This window comes from Myiozetetes cayanensis, unplaced genomic scaffold (genome assembly GCF_022539395.1).
Source record: "Myiozetetes cayanensis isolate MyiCay16 unplaced genomic scaffold, myiCay2020 scf1, whole genome shotgun sequence".
In the NCBI taxonomy this organism is placed as follows: Eukaryota; Metazoa; Chordata; class Aves; order Passeriformes; family Tyrannidae; genus Myiozetetes; species Myiozetetes cayanensis.
In genome coordinates, this window is record NW_026086604.1 from 137,997,906 (window position 1) to 138,017,701 (window position 19,796).

The 19,796-nt window shown below is 40.3% G+C and overlaps 1 protein-coding gene across 8 annotated transcripts in view; it reads left to right on the plus strand.

Moving 5' to 3' along the window:
- The first annotated feature begins 1,090 nt into the window (after window positions 1-1,090).
- The window catches only part of CREM (cAMP responsive element modulator), a 38,599-nt gene continuing 19,893 nt past the window's right edge, over window positions 1,091-19,796 (plus strand). The window contains exons 1-5 of one of the 8 annotated variants that reach the window (XM_050332478.1): window positions 1,091-1,231; window positions 6,752-6,869; window positions 14,576-14,722; window positions 18,520-18,611; window positions 18,753-18,898. In XM_050332478.1, coding sequence (XP_050188435.1) covers window positions 6,756-6,869; window positions 14,576-14,722; window positions 18,520-18,611; window positions 18,753-18,898 — 499 coding nt within the window. In that variant the 5' untranslated portion in view covers window positions 1,091-1,231; window positions 6,752-6,755. Of the gene's footprint in view, window positions 1,232-6,037; window positions 6,140-6,751; window positions 6,870-14,575; window positions 14,723-18,519; window positions 18,612-18,752; window positions 18,899-19,796 lie in introns of those variants that run through there. The other 7 variants (XM_050332467.1, XM_050332459.1, XM_050332544.1 and 4 more) reach the window with 7 other exon arrangements.

Sequence of the window (19,796 nt, forward strand, 5' to 3'; positions counted from 1 at the left end):
ATCTTTTATGAAGTCAGAGATAAGAGTTATTTGACTTCTCTTAAACACAGGAAATCGATACCCAGTTTCTCTTCATGCCATGAATAAGACTGAGTGTTTGGCCTGCACGGACATATCACCAATCCTGACACACACATCCTCCAATTCTTCAATCACAATGAGTTATGTGAAATTAACTTAGGTTTTCCATGTTTATTTAGCTCACTGCTGAATAGTTTCTCACAGCAAAAAGAAAAAAAAAAGGGTAAATGGTAAACATGTTATGTAATTTCACAATATAAGTGGAGTGATGTGTAGACGTGATTTAAAATATACTGCAGTGTAATCCCTTCTTACACTACTTTGTAAAACACTAAGCAGCAGTAAGACATACGATGTTAAAACACCACGATTAACAAAGTTTATGGCTCATGCATTTATGGCATTTTAATATTCAACCCGGGCACACGGGCCCTGCGCACACGCCGTGCTCACACCTACGGCACCAGCCCGACATGACTCATGACATTCGCACGTATCCCATGGCAGCGAGCGGGGAAACGCGCACGTCCGTCCCCGTCGGCGATTTCTGACTTATTTATCCGGATAAACATAAAACACCATGTCATGTCATGTCATGTCATGTCATACTACGAACGAACGATGTAAGGGACGTGCTTCTACCAAGCTGAATTACAAATGAAGCCGCGGGCACCAGGGCGGCGGGGCGGCCCCCGCGTCCCTCAGCGCTCCGGTACCGCCCAGGGGACACCCGGGGGTTGCGCCGCGTCTCTTCCCTGGGTCGGGGGGGGCCCAGCCAACCGCCCTTATCGGCGGGGCCCGGCGGGCGGGCGGCACCGCCCCCGCTATCATCGCGCACCCCGCCCGCGGTGCGAGGAGCGCGGCGGCCCCGCGCCCGCCCGGGCCGTTACCGGCCGCCCCCGCCCGCGGCGCCGCGGGGCCGCCCCCCCTACCCCGCCCCGCTGCGCGGCGCGTCCCGCCCCGGCCGATGGGCGGCCCCGCGGCGGCGGTTGGTCAGCGCGGCGGCCGTTGCGCCCCGCGGCCGCTCCCGCGCACAGCCCCGCCCTCCCGCTGCGGCCGCTGGCGCTGGGAGGCCCCGCAGACGCCATTTCCTCGGCGCCCCCGCGGCGGCGCGGCTGCATCAGCGCTGACGTGAGGCCGACGCGCGGCTCCGCCCGGTCCCCGGTCCCCCCCACCCCCTGTGACGGGGGCAGCACGTACAGGGCGGCGGGTGAGTTGCGGGAGGGGGCGGGGACACGTGTGCGCGCAGCCCGACCCCCCGCGGGCCGGCAGCGGGGCAGCGCGGAGGGCAGCGGGCGGCGCCGGCGGCGCGGAGGGCAGGGGCGGGCGGGCACGGCGGGGCAGGGCAGGGCAAGGCAGGGCAGGCGGGGGGCGCTGTGCCGCGCTCGGCTCAGCCCCGCCGCCGGGAGCGCGCAGTGAGGCGGCCGAGCGCGGCCCCGCCGGCAGTCGGGAGCGCGCCGCGCTCAGGGCCGGCCGCGCAGAGCCCGCACGGCGGTGCCGGGCGGCCCCGAGGCGGCTCCGCGCACTGGGAATTCCAGAAGGGGCGCGCGGAGCGCCAGCTCCGTTACCGGCCGGGAGCCGCGCTGTCGCCGGGCTCTGACAGGGACGGCTCCGGCCCTTGCTCTGGGAGCGGCTCGGCTCGGCGGGAGGAGCGGGGGCAGTGCCGGCCCGCTGCGGGTGGAGCGCCCCGACGGCCGGTCCCGGGGCCTCGGCGGGGCTGCCCCGGCCGGGGCGGAGCGGGGGTACCCGGTGTCGTTTCCTCTTAACCCCGTACATCCCGTTACATCTTGGCCCGCAGGGCTTTCCGAGCTGGGTCAGCAGAACAGGCGGGGGGAGGATCACAGTGGGCTCCGTGACTCCGAGGTCTTGCCTTAAGTTTGAGGGGTTTGTCTGCATCCCCCACTGCAGTGGCAACATCATACGTGGTGCTGAGTGCTAAGTGATTCCAGAGGGACTGATGCTTGAATGGTTCTCTGGGTTATCCAGGGGGGCTAGTTGGACCCTTCTGAAGGGGGACCGTGTGTCCTCTTGCCAGCTGGCTCGGCACTGCCTGGTCTGGATGGCTGAGGTGACAGGTGCAGAGTGGACAGGTAGCATTGCTTGTGCGCACAAGAACGGCAAGTTGTGCATTTAAAATTTTTTTTAGGGTTTTGCTAGGGTGTTCAAGGAACAAAAGGATGGGGAAGAAAATAAGGAAACACAGAGCTTAGGAGACACAAGAAACGTAGTGATGAAGCTTCTGATGATACATACCTAAAACTGGAAGTTTACACTTGCAAAGTCTAGTCTGTTTTACCTGGCTGACCACTGCAACCACCTTGCCAGCTGGTGTGCTTCACACCATAGGGTAGTAAAACAGGTTATTACAGAGCTCGTACTTTAAAACACAATGCCTCTCTAAAACGAGTGCATTCTGAGTTTCCACACTCACTGGGGTCATCAATAAATGCAAAACAGGTGCTTGTAAATTCACATCCTTGCTTTCTTTTCCCCTGTGAATAAAAGCCTTCAAAGTGATTTGGAGCAAGGACTGAAACATTTCTCAGCCCCTTATGAGTTTCTTTGTAATAAACCTCCTTTTTAAGAACTCTCCGATGTATAAAGTATGGTTGAAATAAAAAAGTTGTTTTTTAAAGTGTCTCTGGGTATTTAATTAGACAGTCACACATTTTCAGATATGCAAAATATTGTACCAGTTTGCTTTTGCAGTTTAATTTTGTCAACAGAGTTTAAGTATTTGTATGAATATTCAGTGATGGAAAACAAACAACAGTACTGGAGGAAGTGAAGGGATCTTTTGTGCTCTTTATTACAGAAGATGATATTTTGATCCTTCATCTTTTACTTATGGACAAAGACGTAAAAAGTTCACACTTTTAGTTGTAAATTACTCCCAATTTTCTAGGAAACCTGGCAGTGTTTAACTGATTGTGTCTGCCAGATTTATCCTGCCAGGGATGTTTCAACTGATGGCAGTTGAAGAAGCTTATGATGTGCACTGTGTGCATCATCTTAGTGTTTATCTGCTGCTGACCTGCTGTACATTCATCTCAGTGAGTGTAATAAACATGTGCTTATATATTGAAACCTTACAAGCTTTGGTAATGGTGAAACTTTGTGCCAGATGCTGAAGATTTTCTTTGCTAAGTTGTATGAAGAAGCAGGTGTCTTTGCTTACATTATGGAATGGTTATTTTTGCCCCCTTTTTATGGGAGTGCAGAGGTATAACTTATTTATTAATTTAAAAATCCAGATGAATATTTAAAATTACTGTTCAGTGACTGTAAGCAACTAAGGTAGAAAACATAAGAAAATAATGTATTAATACTGAGTATAAGCCTAAAACTTGTATATAATTAAATCATACAGTGAAGAAAAAATACTTTTAAACAGGACCTAAGACCACATATGTAAAAACTGTTTACTTAGTTTTACTTTAAAATAGAAGGAAGGTAATGTGAACTTTAAAGCATGTCATGTACTACTACTGGTAGGCTTTTATAAAGGATTTTTGATGCTCGGCAGAAAATTCTGTTTTTCTCTCTTTGAAACTTAAAGCAATGCATATGTTAGAATTTGCTAGCAGTATAGACTGATTGAGTGTGATACATGTGGAAACTGTTTATGTCAGTAGTTTCTGGACTGGATTTATAACTGTTTTGTGACACAGTCTGTATTGCGTTTTAGAAAAAGGATAATTATGATAATGATCTTTCTTTTGTGTGTGTATTTCTTAAAAGTTTGATGTATTCATGTTAAAATTATATACAGGAAATACAAGCTCTCTTTAGTTCAGGTTATAGGAATCTGACCGTTTATGAGAGTGCTCCAAAGACAGTGACAGTCCAGACTGGACTGTGAAATTCAGGAGTTCCTTAGCATGCCTGGCCTTAAGTGTGCACAAGCCCACATGAGGTGACACAGCTCTGTGTGACTGACCCTGTGGACTCAAATGACTGCAACTGACTGACCTGCTCCTGCGAGTTTAGTGATCCCCTGAGCTTATGTCTTATCAAACATTGCTAATATTGTAACACATCTGAATTCGATGCTAATGTGCTTCGTTTTGTCTTTAGTTATCTTTCTCATTGAAGTTTTATGCCAAGATAACTAGTGTATCTTTTAAAATTAGTTGTGTACTTCATTATTCTTGTTTTGGTTTTTTTAGGCTATAGGTGGATCTTTATATTTGGATGTTGTTTCTAGTCAAGTCTCTGTTTACAAACAGAGGTTAACAAAAAGAGATGGGTGTGAGCTTATCTAGGAAGAGTATTTTGCTGTGTTCCCAGGTAACAGTAGCATTTTATGGCAGTCAGATTTTCAGACTTTACTCCACCTTGCTAAAGTTTTAAATTGAGCAATCATTTGTATTAAGAGTCAGCATATACACAATTATAGATGGAAAATCTATATAAATTCCAGAGTTTTTCATGTATATCATAAATCTTAGGTATATTTGTCACTTCACTGACATGTATAGTACTTGCTACTGTTTTTCTAATTAAACATAAATAATCTAAAATATATGTCTCTTTGTCTGTACCGTATTTTGCCAAGTACAAGGAATAACTTTGTTAGATTTTCTGCTGTACTGATGCTCTTTTGTAGCAATTTGCCAAATCAGTTACTGGAGCACTGCAGATGAAAAGACTTTGGAAGAAAAATCCTGATAAAGTAGTAAAAATAAATAAATTTTTATAGTGCTCTGCAATCAGTGAAATATGAAGCTAAAATTAGGAACTAAATCCTTTTTTTCCCCCTAGATGAAAAATGGCTTTTTCTAGGTAAAATTTCTATGAAATGCATTTAGTGGGAATAATAAGTACTTTTTTTTTTTCCCCTCCAACAGTTGGTTTTCTGTGACAGATGGCTCTGGATACAAAAATACTTAAGGGCCTTCATAAAGTGAATTAATTCTGACTTTATTCCCATGTTTAGGAAGAGATTACAATGAATATGTTGCCAGTACCTATGCGTTATTTAATCTTCCTTGGTGTGTGAGCTGTTATGAAGCTTATGGAGGCATTCTTACCATGAACCAGATAGAGCTTTCATGTTTAAGACTCCATGGATGACCCTAGTTTATGAAGAAAGAATTTTTTCTCTACTTTATTATTGTCATTATATTGCATGTATATATAAAGCCATTAAAAAAACTTTGGTGAATTTCAGTAGATCCTTAATTTGATTGTATCTAGAGAAAAAGGTAATTAGTGGTAACTAACAAGACAAAAATGTAGAAAGATTTTAGGTGTAAAATAGCTTCTTAAGGTTGTAATCTGAATTGATACTGGGGATAGGGTACAAAACTTATGTGGGCAGAAATACTAATGTTAACTCATAAAATGCTGAATTGTGTACAGCTTGGCTACCTCTAGCTGTAGGACTGTAAGTCTGGTCACTAGAATACTGCTGGAGGCGTATGAGCTCAAACTGTGCTCTGCATCATTTGACTGGATATCTTTTCATATTTTCATGCCTTTATTCTGTGACGAAAGGGTGACTTTCAAAGAAACCAATAAAATTTATTTTCAAAGATTGTGGAATGTTCTCTAAAATAGTGCCGCAAAAGGAGTTTGGTTTACATTTAATTTGATTCAGTGTAGTTACTTTTAACCTGTGGGACTAAATTCCAGAGTCTCAGAGTCAGGTGGGTAGCAGTTTTCCTTCCCTGCCTCTTCCATTTCTCAGTGTAAGACCTGAGAAGAAATGGAAGTAACTATCAACCAGTTGAAATAGTTGAACTTTGAGTTCAGACGGGCTTGCCATCCCCTAGTTACAGTAATGAAACCCAAGGAATTGATATTTGCTGCCTCTTAAATCCCTCATCTCTATCACGTCTTCCTTTTGCGGCCTCAATGGGTTGTGTAAGTAGGGTGTAGGTGGGAGCATGCCTGAGGGCCTGCCTGCCTCTGCCTGACCCTATCCTGTCTGTGTTCTGTTTGTAAACTGACCTGTTGCCATGGCAATGTTTGACATCACCTGTTCAATGTTGCACCTTCAGTGCAGGGTTTGGTAGGAGAGAAAGGGAGCCGAAGAGAACCAAGCTCTTGTTTTAAAATTCACACCTTCCGTTATGACTAAGTGTGCCAAGAAATATCGAAAAGGAATTGTCAGGTAATTGCATTTTTATATAGCAGATACATTTGGAAGCTTTCTATCTGGAGTTTAAACTCTTAGTTTAAACTGAGGGTCATCAAGTTACTTATTTTCCTATGAAACTTACCCTACTTTTAATCCTGCAAAATTAGAAGAATCATTGTGGGTCTTGAGCCATGAGTAGTTTACGGACAGTTCAAGTGTTGATCCCACCTGGGAATCGGCATCTTGGAAGGTTTGAGAGGAATGTAGCAGCACGTGGCTGCTGGGCAGCTCGAGCCATGTCCAGTGCGAGATGTGAGGCCCGAGAGATCTGCTGTGGAGCACTGCGCTCCCAACCCCACTGGCAACAGTGCATGGGACCCTGGGACTCCATGCTTGTCCCTCCCTGACAGCCATTTCCAGAACTGCCTCCCCTTGCAGCTTTCCAAAGTACTTATTTTAGAGCTCCTGGCTATATGAATTAATATTTTAATACAGGGGAATGGGAAGAAAGGACTTCAGTTAATCTCATTGTTTTGACAGAAATGTATTTATTTTTTACTAGTTGTCTGCTCCAAATATAAAATAGTTTGGAATTGCACTCCTCCATGTACTGCATTATTTAAATGTGTATGTATTTACTTTCAGACAGATGACCATGGAAATGGTTGAACAGGATGACAATGCAGTGGATTCTATGACAGAGAGAAATGCTGGTCACCTTCAGAATCAGCCAGGCCGAAGTCAGATTTCCTCAGGATCTGAGGTAAGCTGAAATGTGGGAAGATGAGAAGAATCAATAAAGTGATATTCAGACCTGCAGTGATTTTTAAATTATCAATTTGCATGGCATTCTCATGTTTTATAAGTCTTGCTATCAAATAGGAAAAATAGAGCAAAGGTATACTGGAAACTATGCCTGCAGTAGTTAACAAAGGACTAGTGTAACATCAGGTCTGTAAAAAGGTAATGCTTTCAGGAGACCAGCCTTTTCAAAGTAGAGTGGTAGAGATGTGGGTTTTTTCCATTCACTTTTACAAGATGATTGATTCTTACAGAGATGGGAAGAGGGTCTTAAAGAATTGAGGTGGCTGGAAGATCAAACATCTAAAACATGTATCTTGAAGATGTGATGAATAACAAATATGAAAACATTAATAAAACCAACTGTGATTCTCTTCTAGTTCCAGTTTTTGTACAGAACATATTTCATCTCATTGCAAGTACATTTTTAATGTATGCAATGGCAGTGCCTGGAGTTATAAAAACATACTTCACGTGTTCTGTATGGTTGCTTTATCTGGATTATTCTTTGGTAGTTAATGGATAAAAGATTATATAGTAACAATTCTCAAACATTAAAAATGTATACACATTAAAATATGAGACATTTGACACTTGAGAGAAATAAGTTTCTTGACCTTACTAAGATTTATAGCTTCAGAAAACTGTATGGACCACTTAAAAGGATTTTCAACCCCCCTTTGTGAAATAAAGGAAGTAATTTTAAAAAACATCTTACAGAACTTATTAATCTGTAAGATTTGATGCTGTGTGTGCGGTATGTTAGATACTTGATTTACATTATAGGTATATTTTAAAAACTGAAGGCAACTGGTCTTTTTCTCACATCTTCAGACACAAAGACTGCAAAATACTTATCAGCTTTTTTTTTTTGTTTTGATACATGCAGCATTGGAAATATTGTTTGCTGGGTTTTTCTTTTTTTCTTCTTTAAGAATAGAGCACGAAATCAAGAACTTTATTTGGGTTGTTCTGTTGATGTCATTCCCTTATTTCTTCTATCTTTAGTAGTTCAGTTCAAGTTTTGTGTTTTAACTTCATAGCATGATTTATGTGTAAAATTTATTGGCTTGTGTAATAGTGTCTGAAGAAGATACCTGTGAATTCTGTCACTTGGGATTTTTAATCTTGATCCAGAGACAAAGCTGTCACTAATGCTGTAGGAGAGCTTCTGCTGAGTCCCCAAGGAAAAGACTTTTTATGTTTGTGTGCCTTTAATGTTTGAGTACTGTGTGTGAAGGTGCTGCTGTATTGGGTATGGGCTTCATCTCTTTCAGTTAAAACTAATAACTCTGAAGTATTGATGAATCTCATTCAATTAGCACTAAACCAAAACACCTACTTGAGTTTGAAGGCTGAGGTTAACAGTCCAGAGTTGACATCTGGAGTCCCTTTTTTTGGTCAGATGGCTCAGAGGGCTGTCCTGGACCTGTCAGAGCTGCTTGGTGCACGTAGCTGGAGCTGTAGACATCCCTCTCGTGGGCTGTCCAGAAAAGTGTGTTGGTGCAGTTGTGCCACTCTGAAGAGAGCGGAGCTGAGAGGGCTCCAGGGGCAGGCCTGTCTCCTCAGTGGTGCCACAGGCTCCCAGGGCCTGCAGCCCTGACACCCCCTCAGTGCCCTGAGGCTGCTCTGCCTCAGCATTTATTTTGGTAAAACGGGCCTGGATGGAACACTTACCTTGTTGTGACATTCCTTTGGCTTAAGATGAGTAGGATTTTTTTAGTTTATGTTCCTACCTGGCTGGCTTGGAAGGTGAGGTGCTTTGCCGTGGTGAGAGTCAGGGGTGCGTGTTGAGGGGTTTGTGTGGGACATCCGACTGTTTTTGCTGGTGGTTCCAGATGGGAAACTTGGGGTATTTCTGAGGAATTTGTGTCTGTGCTGCTGGTCCAGTGTCTGTGTGTTTTGACTGTTAACAGAGGGGCACAGATCGTGTCACCCTCCTTGGCCTCTGGAGGAATGTGGTGAAGAGAAGACAGCCACTAAAAGTGACGGAAATGTACCTTGTGTCAACTTCCAACCATCTACCCTACTATTTTGTTATAAACATGGAGAAAAAGAGAAAAGAATGACTTGATTTTTACCAAGAGCTAAAATGCCTGGTCACTGAAGCTGAGGGCTCCTTTTCAGTTATCTTGGGGGCAGCACAGGAGACTGGGTGTGTTATTTTGGTTTTTTTAGCAAGATACATTTTTAACCTGGTTTTTTTTCAGTCAGAAGTAAAACATTTTAATACACTATCTTTTAATACCCAATTTGTAGTTTTCTGTGTATTACCAAAGAATTGTAGAAGGGTTGATGCTGGAAGGACCTTTTGGGATTATCTACACTAACCCCTCTGCACAAGCAGGGTCAGTGAGAGCAAATTACGAAGGACTGTGTCTACTTGGGTTTTAAATATCTCCAAGGATGGAGTCTCTAGAATCTCTCTGGGCATCTGTGCCAGCAGGTGACTGCTCTTCCAGTAAAAGGGTGGGTTTTTTCATGTCCAGATGGAATGTAATGGTTTTATTATGACTTTGGCCAGGGAATGACTAGCAAAATGCTGGGGATACAACTATGTAGGAAGTGGACTTTTTTGTTTGTTTGTTTTTTGGGTTTTTTGTTTGTTTGTGTTTTTTTTTTGGTTTTGTGTGTTTGTGTGGAGATGGGTTTTTTTGGTGTTTTGTTTGGTTTGGGATTTTGGTTGTTTGGGGTTTTTTTGTGTGTGCATGTTTGTTTTTCTCTCCCCTGGAGTTCAGGCTTTTTAAGGAAATATCTGCCATTTAGTTTTAAAAAGGTGGTCAATATTCCATAAGATGATCATCTCTAGAGGGCAGAGATTGTTTTGTGCTGAAGCATTTTTAATGTGTTCCATGTTGGGAGGCAGAGAAGACATTAAGAATGTCTGGGCTGGAGCACTGTGATGTGATGGGATAACCTCTGATGCTAACAAGGAGCTATTATACATTATTAGTAGGGAAAAGAGTGTTTGGGGGGTGTCCTAGATACTGCTATATACTGCTGCAATTTTTTGGTGATGAAAGTAAAATTACTTTTCTACAAAGGCAAAAATGAGTAAATTTGAAACTAGCAAAAATGAGGTACATTTTTGCATTCATTGAAGGGTTATTTTTTAAATAAAATTACTTAATGTAAAATAAGATTGCGTTTATAGTTTAATTTCTTGCATCCATCACTTTCAACCAGTTAATGAATTGACATAGTCTTTTGTGATGCAGCCACCAAAAGAAATATGTAAGAAAATATTAATTGATAAAAACTTTGGTGGTTTTCTTTAGAAGCTCTTGGAAGTGTACAGAGCATCTGTACAAAAGGTTGATGCTTTCAGGGAAGAGCAAAGATTCAAAATGGAAACTTTCTCAACCTGTTCTGAGATGGGCTCCATGGGTTGTCTCACATGCACAGATCTTCTGTTGATGCATAAAGATCTGTTATTAAAAGGAAGTTATTTTTTATTGGAATATTCTGATAGTGTTGATGATAGTCAAACTCATATCTTGGAACAGTTACATTCTGCAGTGGTATTCAGAGAGAAATTAGATATTCCTTTTGTAGGATTTCTAGAAGCCATACTGCATTCTGTGTTGCCCAGTGCTCAGGTACACTAAATATAAAAATGCAAGATTAATGTACTTAGGCCTTTTTCAGATTGGACAAAAATACTTTAAGTTGTGTCATGGTTTTTTTTTTTTTTAAGTCCTACATGTTGATGTTTTTTCTTTGATTCACTTTTTGTTAACTTTGTCGTGTTGTCTGTCAGTAGAGCTGTCTGCTGTCCTTGTCTGAGATACCATCTGTTGACCTCTTGGTGCTGGCCCTGAGTTAGACATACATGAAGATTTACAGTGTGCGAACTGCTGTCAGAGAGATCAGAGGGAGATTTTCAGAGCCTGGAGTGCATAGCCATTGCAAGCTGGGACTGCTCAGGTTTAGCACTTAAGGGGTGTTGTCCTTGTGGGCTCTCACCATCAAACTGTGTTATACCTTGCCCCCAATAGATTAAGCCCTGTAAGCCTTTGCCAGACTTTTAAAAAACTGACCCTAAAACCAGTCTTCAAAATGCAACTCCAGACCATTAGCAAAGTTGATGTTAGAGGATTATAAATGTGCAGCTTTGTCACCATTTTGTGCTTGCTTGAAGGGTATGCTGTCACCAAATGTCTGAAATCAGCCTAACACTGTTTTCCTTAAAAGTATGTACTTCTATTTTTGCGTCACCTTTGGAATTGATCAAAACTTCCCTGTCTCCAGCTTTTCCATGTAGAGGGTACTCATTGCATGAGCGTGGCAAGTCCATTGGTCTTCTGTTAGGTGAATCCAGGATAGGTTTGCCTTGACTTTTTCTTTTCCAAAATTTTCGCTTTACTTCTAGAGTCCTTGCAGTGTTTAGATTCTACAGCAGGGGCAGAAATCAGATGGACCCGTGTACTGCTTACTTCACATTGGCAAAGTTGAAGGTACAAAGGGTTGAAGGTGAATGTAACCTCTAGTTCTCAGTAGGGAAAAGTTATCTGACCTTGTGTGAGGGAATGTGTACATCCACAAAATAACTGTTCAGATGGACCCTGCATCTTGAAGTCAGATAAATGATAACCTCTTTCTCTGCAGGAGTTTATGCCTTGGTATGAAGGCAGTGTATGATCTTCTTTCTTGGCTACTTTTTTCTCTGTGGAAGAGGGAGCACTTATATTTCCAAACACATGAAGTATAGCACCAAACTGCTGTTATGGATTGCACGGTTTGTGTTTGTTGAAGCTGTTAGATTGACTGTTGCACGCCTAGGAGCACAGAATCCATAGAATGTGTTAAGCTTCCCCTCACCCTCTGCATTCCTGAGTTGCTTCTGCAGATTGTTTTCAGTCCCTGTGCCAGACAGCCCTTGAGGTAATGACAATAAAGATGGCATTGCTCATCACTGGTGTCACAAAGGAGTTTTTTTTACCAAGTCTGTTTCAGTCAGCATTTACGCATGATAGCGCCAAAAGGTTCTACTATTTCAGTTAACACCAGAATATTCCGTTTGAAAGCTGCAAAGGGAAATGTGGATTGAAATGTGTTTAATAATTTCTGATATTCAATAAAAGAGATGCAGAATATGACGTTTGGAAGTTTTGTAATATTGTTATCTCCCCTTTGCTCAATCCTGCCCCTCCTCATTTAATCTCTTATCTGAATTAATGGGAACAAAACAATTTCTCCTGTGGTATCCAAAACTTCAGTCCGAAAGAGATTAGCTGAGTGTGTGTTTTTTTTTTTTCTTTTTTTCTTGTCTGGTTATACTGAATAAGGAGCTTTTAAATTAATGTAGTTTCTTAATCCTGAGTACTGGATTATTTCCTGATCATGTGTGCCTAACTCATTGTGTACAAATAGAAGCTCTTAAACTGTTCACTTTGTACTGTTTTCTATGTGTTGAACTCAGAAAGTTCTTTCTGATACACAGAGTATTGTATCAAATTAGAACTCTTACAAAGATAGCAAAGTCAAAAGGTTTGGTGAAATTGCCTTTATAGTGTTTTGGAAGTTAGCATGCATTGTAAACATTTAGACTGCTCTGTGCTCTCTCCTTGAAGCTTGGGTTTAGGATGTCAACTGTGCCACAAAATAGATTATACTCTTCAGATCTGTGGGACTTTCTAGATCTCATTCTCAAATATGTATTTCTGATAAATTTCTCATAACATTAATATTTATTCTATAGATTGGGAAAAAGGTTTGTATGTCCTATTTATATATCATTTCATGCCATTTAAGGAATGATTGTTTCCATTTCAGGGTTAGAAATGCCCTTAATTGTTCTATTTCCTGATAAGCAGTTCAGGTTCCTGTAACACTGAACAACTGCATAGGGAATGTTGACAAGATCCTGTCTCTGTTTCCTAGAAACAGTGTTTCTTCAAGATAATTTGAACCACCATCAGGTCTTCTTGAGAGCAGTGCATCTTGATAGTAGTTAACATTTTTCACTTGCTTCAAGAAACGAATATTTCCCAGGCAAGCTATGGCTTATGGATCAGGAGTGAAAACTTCTTTCATATGTGGAATTAAAAACCCCTTCATTGTAAATAGAGAAAAAATACGAAACTTTCTTAATTTTTTTTTTTTTTTAATATTCAACATTCATCATGTTTGTCTTCTCACTGTCATCTCCTCACACATCACAGTCTACAACTTCCTCATGAGGGAAGAAGAGAGGCAGGCACTGATCTCTTCTCTGTGGTGACCAGTGACAGGTCCCAAGGGAGTGGCCTGAAGCTGTATCAGGGCAGGTTTAGGTTAGATATTAGAAAACGTTCTTCACCCAGAGGGTGTTTGGGCACTGGAACAGGCTTCCTGCAGAGGTGGCCACAGCGCCAAGCTTGTCTGAGTTAAAGAAGCGTTTGGACAGTGCTCTCAGGCACATGGTGTGACTCTTGGGGATGGTTCTGTGCAGGGCCATGAGTTGGACTCAGTGATCCTTGTGGGTTCCTTCCAACTAGACATGTTCTGTGATTCTGTGATCTCAGTTTTAGCTTTACTAATCCAGGTACCTTTTGGGGCTGAGAACAAAGCTAGGAAGGGAATAATACCAGAATTTTATATATGAGTCTGGGTTTATTGTTGAATGTGTGGAATATAGAAATAAGACTTTTCAATGCAGTTTACTTTAAAAAACACAGTATTTCTTTTTATCATATGGTTTGTTTTTCGTTCTCTTCCTTTTCTGAGTTTAGATGTTTTGTCACAGCATTTGAGATCAATTGATGTTGTTTTCCCTTTGCATCAGTATTTGTTTCTGTTAATAGACTTAACAGTAATAGCAAAAATATTGAACTGTTTCTTTTCCTGTAGTTGCTAAACTGTTTCTTAACCCATTCATCCTCAGCAGTGAGGCTTGAGAGCCAAAGGCTGGGAAAAGCTGTGTCCTCTAAAATGTCATCAGAAAAAGGAACCAGATTACTCCTAAACAGAACACTTCAGCTGTGCTAGGCTTAAAGAAGATTCAACTGTTCTTTATTTTTGTTGATGTTTTGGAGCCCTGATACACTCCAACTCTGTTTTTTTTGATATATAAATATATATATAAAAGAGTCCGTGAAGCTAAATCAATTTACAAGTCCTTGTCTTGGTTTATTTAACAGGGTGGTTTTTTGCTGTCTGAAAAAGTCTTATCTCTTGAGACATCCATCTGAAAAGTACAACTTCTTACCTAACAAAGCAAAACTGAAGCAGTTCTTTTTTTTTTTTTTTTTTCCTGACTAAGAACTTTCTGCTCTTTATGTTGTTGCAGCAACATACCACTTCAGTGAATATGCATGTTTTTTGTTACATTTCTTGAGGTTCTTCCTAACCTTCGTGGTAGCAACAGCAGATTTGGCATGTGTTGGCCTAGGGTTGGGTTTTTTTTTAATTGAAAAGAAAACAAGATGTCTTTGGAGGAAAAAAAAAAAAAAAGGAAGAAAGAGTTGCAGCTTGTTAGGGAACAGTTTTAAGCTTTCTGTAACCTTTGAAAAGGTACATGCCAAACTTTGACTAGTAAAACTTGTTAATTTTTGTGGGTGATAATTATACACATCTAAGTTACTTTAGATATGGCAACAAAATCAGTTTGTTTTAGTGTCACTTCTAAAAGCGTTTGCTGAAGTCTTAACACATGTTACTTAAACATGATGATTGTAATTTTTGCAGGTTTCTGTAGCTGCTTCAAGTGCTGGAAGAGGATCTCCAGCTGTAACTCTAGTGCAGTTGCCTTCTGGTCAAACTGTTCATGTCCAGGGTGTCATTCAAGCCACACAGCCCTCAGTCATTCAGTCACCACACATGCAAGCTGTTCAGGTTAGCTCTTTTATTGTTACATTTTCATGAATATTTGGTACTTCATAACTCTTTTCCCAATCCATCTTCAGTTTCTCTTCATTCCTACCAGTGCTGCAGGATTTACTCATATGGCGCAGGAAACAGCGGAGGGAAAGGTGGCAAACATCCAGCCACTAGCAGCTCTACAAGCATTGTGTAGCAATTCCTTAATGCTTCCTGTTTATCTTCTAAAAAACGGTGTCTTGGAACTCTGCACTTACGCAACAGCAAATTTCTGTGATAACGTGGCCTTACTCTGGTGTATCTTGCAGTTTTTCTGTTTTGTTAAATTCTGTGAACATCACGTTTCTAATGAGACTATGAAGTCATAAATTTTCAAATATCTCATATTTTATTTTTGCAAAGGGTCTGGATGTAATGAAACTACACATAGAGTCAAGTGGTTCCTTGTTTTCAGCAGGCCCTGTTAGAGCATCAGGTATTGCTTTTTGTGGATGTGGATATGTAGAGACCAAAAATACAGGCAGCGTCAAAATAAACATTTATGTGGCAAATGTTCACATTTCAAGTTGCTGGTATTAGAAAACAGGGGTCAATGCAAAATGTATAAGACTTTTCAGAGCTTTTAAGTAGTGAAAAAGACGAGAGAGAGAATGAATTTACAGTGTTTTGAACATACCTTGGTCTTCTATTGGTGTTTTCCTTGTAAGCTAGGAAGGTGTTTACTCTATTTTTGTTAAAATCTTTGGGAATTGATTGGGAAATGTCAACCTAATTGTTTTTTGCAAATAGAATTGATATCTCTGGTAACACTGATGATACACCTGTTATGTGGGAACTGTTTTACCTGTGATTATTGACAGCACATTGTTTTTCTTTAATATGTTGCAGTCTTCTTGAGAAGCTGTCTTCAATGTTAGAGACTTCTTAGTAACTTTGGTATGATTTATATTAGAGAAAAGGAATAAAACCTTGGCCAGATAATGAATATTTATTTTTGAGCAGTAGGTGTAGATGATGGAACCTTGTAAGCTTTTGAAATTCAAGATCACTATTGAAAGAGGTGCAGTAGATGTCAAGAGACTTTGTTTTGGTCAAACATGAAGTCAGATCAGAGTATTCAAAGTAATTACTGTTTTTTAAATTGGAATTCTTTCTAACTATAATTTACCAGAGTAACCTTTATTCCATAAGAATATTAGTAATTTTCACTTTCTGTCACTGCTTTTCTTCAAATCAGTCTCGTCAGGATATACATGCAAAGGTAGAGGACTTTCTTCAAAGCTTAGAATGAGCAACTTCTCAGGAATCTCTTGCCAACTTCTGCTGTGTTGTCTTAGGGGAGTGGAAGTCAACTATTTGTGGTATTGAGTGAACTCTGGCTGTCTTTTCTTTCCCAAAGGAGTAGAAAGAAGAAACTATTGTCCCAGTTAATACTGACTAGTTAGATCCAGGATTTTGCTTTGGTTTCGTTTGAACTGCTAATGGCAAATGGAATTACTCTGTAAGAAGGGCTTGAAGATGCTGTAAAAGACTCCATTACTGAGGGTGTTGAGTGCTGCTGTGTTCCTCTTCAGTGCTTTATCCTACCATCTGGCATTTCCTCCAGATCATTTGGCTTTAACTTGATATCTTTCCTCTGCCAGACAATGGGGAACTTGGGAAATTATATCACTTTAATAAAAAAAGTATACTGAAGGTTGATGCTGAAGCTTGTGTGACCTCTCCCTCAAACACCTGCAGCTCCCAACAGGAAGGTGTTCAAAATTTTTTCTCATAATGCTGCTGCTTTTTGGATGAAAAAAAGCTTATCTGTGTAACATTCCCTATTGTTTTGTTAATGTTGTTTTACTTGTAGGAAGATTTGAAGTTCAGATTGCTATTTGACTTATTGCTTGCTCACCCTGTAGTGTATTAGGTCTTGGCAGACTAATGTGAGTTTGAAGTTTTGTTCCAATGCAGATAAAGTTGAAGTAGGTAAGGTTGTAGTTTGAATGATGTCCAGGAAAAAAAAGACAATGGTTTCTGTTTGTTAACATCGTGGATATGGTTGCTTGCTCTTAGAATGCTCTGAAATGTTAGTTTCTCTCTTTGTCATGATGAAAATTAAAACTTCTGAAATTTCTTGCAGAAAATGTCCTCTTCCACATTAAAATTCTTAAATCATCTTGTGATTTCCTTACCTTCTTCCCGAAGTATGACTGTTCCAAACTTCTTCAGCAACCTTCACAAACTAGTGGGGGCTATCGATAACCCTTAGTCGAATGTGAAGCTTGAAAGGCAACTGAAGATCTTGTTTTCCTGCTGTTTGTGTATTACCCTCCGCTCCCTAGCAGAATGTAAATTCTATTCTGAGTTAGGATGCCCAAGCTCTTGGCTGTGCAATACTGTCTTAGTTTTGAAGGATCACTGAAGGCACACTGGGAGGGAAATGCCTTTCGGGACCCCTCTCTGCCTCTCAGCACTGGTCCATCCTGCAAAAGGAGGAATACAGACTTCTTGAAGCACCTGTATCTCCTCCAGTCAGCTCTGATGTCTGCTTTGGAGCTGTACATTTGTACACATGCAGAAGTACCTCTCACCTTCTAGGTGGCAGAGAGGCAGACACAGAGTGATCTGATGATGTTTGCTGTATATTACCCAGCAAAATGAGGCTGTGACAAATATTTTTACATGGAATTGGAATGTAATGAAAATAACAAGCGAAGAGACAAATCCTCAATTTTATTCTGCCGTAATCTGTAGTTCCTTCAAGGTGTAGTTCTGCAGGTTTGAGTTGAGGTGACCCAGGCCTATAAATTTCCAGAACCTTCCAGACAGTCATTTTCTGTTGAGGTCAAGCAGGTTTTCTTTCTAGCACTGAACACTGAAGCCTGGCAGATGCATTAATTCTAGAACTATTCCTTGACTTCCCTGAGCAGCTTCTGCTCCCTGGTCAAACACCTGAGCCATCTAATCACTTACATCATGTTTGCTCCGTGCTTAAGACAGTGCTTGGTCTGGAACTGCAGTCTGGTCTGTCTTTATGTGAAAATATTTTTTTATCACAGTGTTTCAGTTTGGAAATCTTAACACACCGATAGTTCTCAGTAGTTAAATGAATCCAAGAAAATGGTGTGTTTTCCTTGTTCAATAATGACTTTCAGTTCTGTGTAGTAATATAGTTGGTGGTCAAGAATGTGATTCAACCACAGACCTTTATGTTGTCTTGGGTAATTTTAAGAGAAGATGTGAGAATACTAATACTAAAGGTCTGACTAAATGAAACATTGTGGACTTGTCAGGTGTTTCTAAAACTCACACAACATTGCTAAGCATTGTGTTTGTATTTATGCATATGTGTTAGTGTAATAATTGTGTACATTTAAATAAAGTTATTTTCTAAATAGCTTTTTTGTGTGGAGAGGCTTTTATATTGTATACTATTGTATAAGGTACATTGGTGAAGTATTTTGTATTTTAAATGTTTAGCTTCACTTTAAAAGCTAAACAAATTGTATAAGATTTTTATATTGAAAGAAGTCTGTCTTCGGTACTTTTTGTAAGTGTCAGTCACAAAAAAAGTAACTTGGATTATTTTGATTTTTTCTTTTTCAATTGGAAGATGTCAACTAAGTGGCTATGTCTGTCTAACCTCATAATTTATTTACTTTGGAAAAAAAAAAGGCTGAAATCCCGTGTTAGTGATAAATAAGTGCACCAATTTCCTATATGCAAACACGGAAAGAATTTTTAAAAATAGTATTTTACTCTGTTGCTATCTTCTTTTTTTTTTTTTAATGAAGTTATGAATTTCAGGAACTTTGCTATTACAGGTAGCATCGATTGCAGATGAAGCTGCAGTATCAGAAGTGATAATTGATTCCCAAAAACGTAGGGAAATACTTTCAAGAAGGCCTTCATACCGGTAAGGACTCTTTATTTTGGTTTTGCTGGTCTTAAAGGCAGCTTATATATTACAGCAAAACTGTCTGATAAAAGCCAGTTATTTAGTTTTCTTATGGGTATGGATTTTCAAATACATAAAATCGCTTACATTCTTTTTTAGAAAAATTTTGAATGAACTCTCATCAGATGCTCCTGCAGTAGCGAAGATTGAAGAAGAGGAGAAGTCAGAAGATGAAGGAACGCCTTCTGGTATTTCTGCCACGGCCATGCCGACCAGCCTCTATCATACTAACACAGGGCAATACCGTATGTTTGCACGTGTACTATGTGATGTTGCAGAACATGCATAGCACAAATTTCTTTGTAAGAGTCTCATAATGAAATAGGGCTGTTGGATTTTGATGAAGAAGAATGAGAGCTTCTGTATTCCTAAATAACTTCAGTTATTATATTTAATTTTTCCTGACATGGTCATTGTAGACTTTCAGTCTGTTTCTTGTAATGTTTGTTAGTTGCTAAATTTAGTTCTTCTAGAGTTTCTGTGCGTTAAAACATGGAGGTGAAGCTCAGGTGAAATGAAAAACGTTGACACTTCTATATGAAAGTTCAGTGATTTAAATCATCGCAGTTTCAGATTCCTGTGATTTGCTATGTATTAATGCTATTATGTGAAATGACAATTAGGCTTTTTTTAATTGTAAGGTTGGAGTATGAAATTTTTTGTTAACTGCCAATTTTTGTTCTTAAATGAACTATGTCTCTGTCTCCAGCTGTCAGGTATGAACACTTAAACTGCAGAACTCACCTAAATTGTGATTTCCAACATTTGATACTTCATCCAAATGCAAGTTAAAAGTTAGATTCACAGTTCTGTTCTATTTTGGATATTTTTAGAGTTTAGATTTCTTAATCATAGTTTCCTCTAGGAAGCCAGAGTTGTACTTTGACTAACAATGTCTTGCAGGAGATGATTCTTAGTGGATTTTCATTTGAACACAGCCATAAAGCATAGGGATAGGGAAGTGTATAAATGAGTAACGAGATGCATAGTTTTTGCTTTCTTGTTCAATCAGACATTTATTTGTGAAAATTAAGCAACAGAGACCCAAATCAGCAATGTCCTTGAACAACAGAATCCACAGAGATTTAATGAAATCTCATTTCTCATAATTTAAACTTGGCTATAAGCCAAGCTTGGAAGATT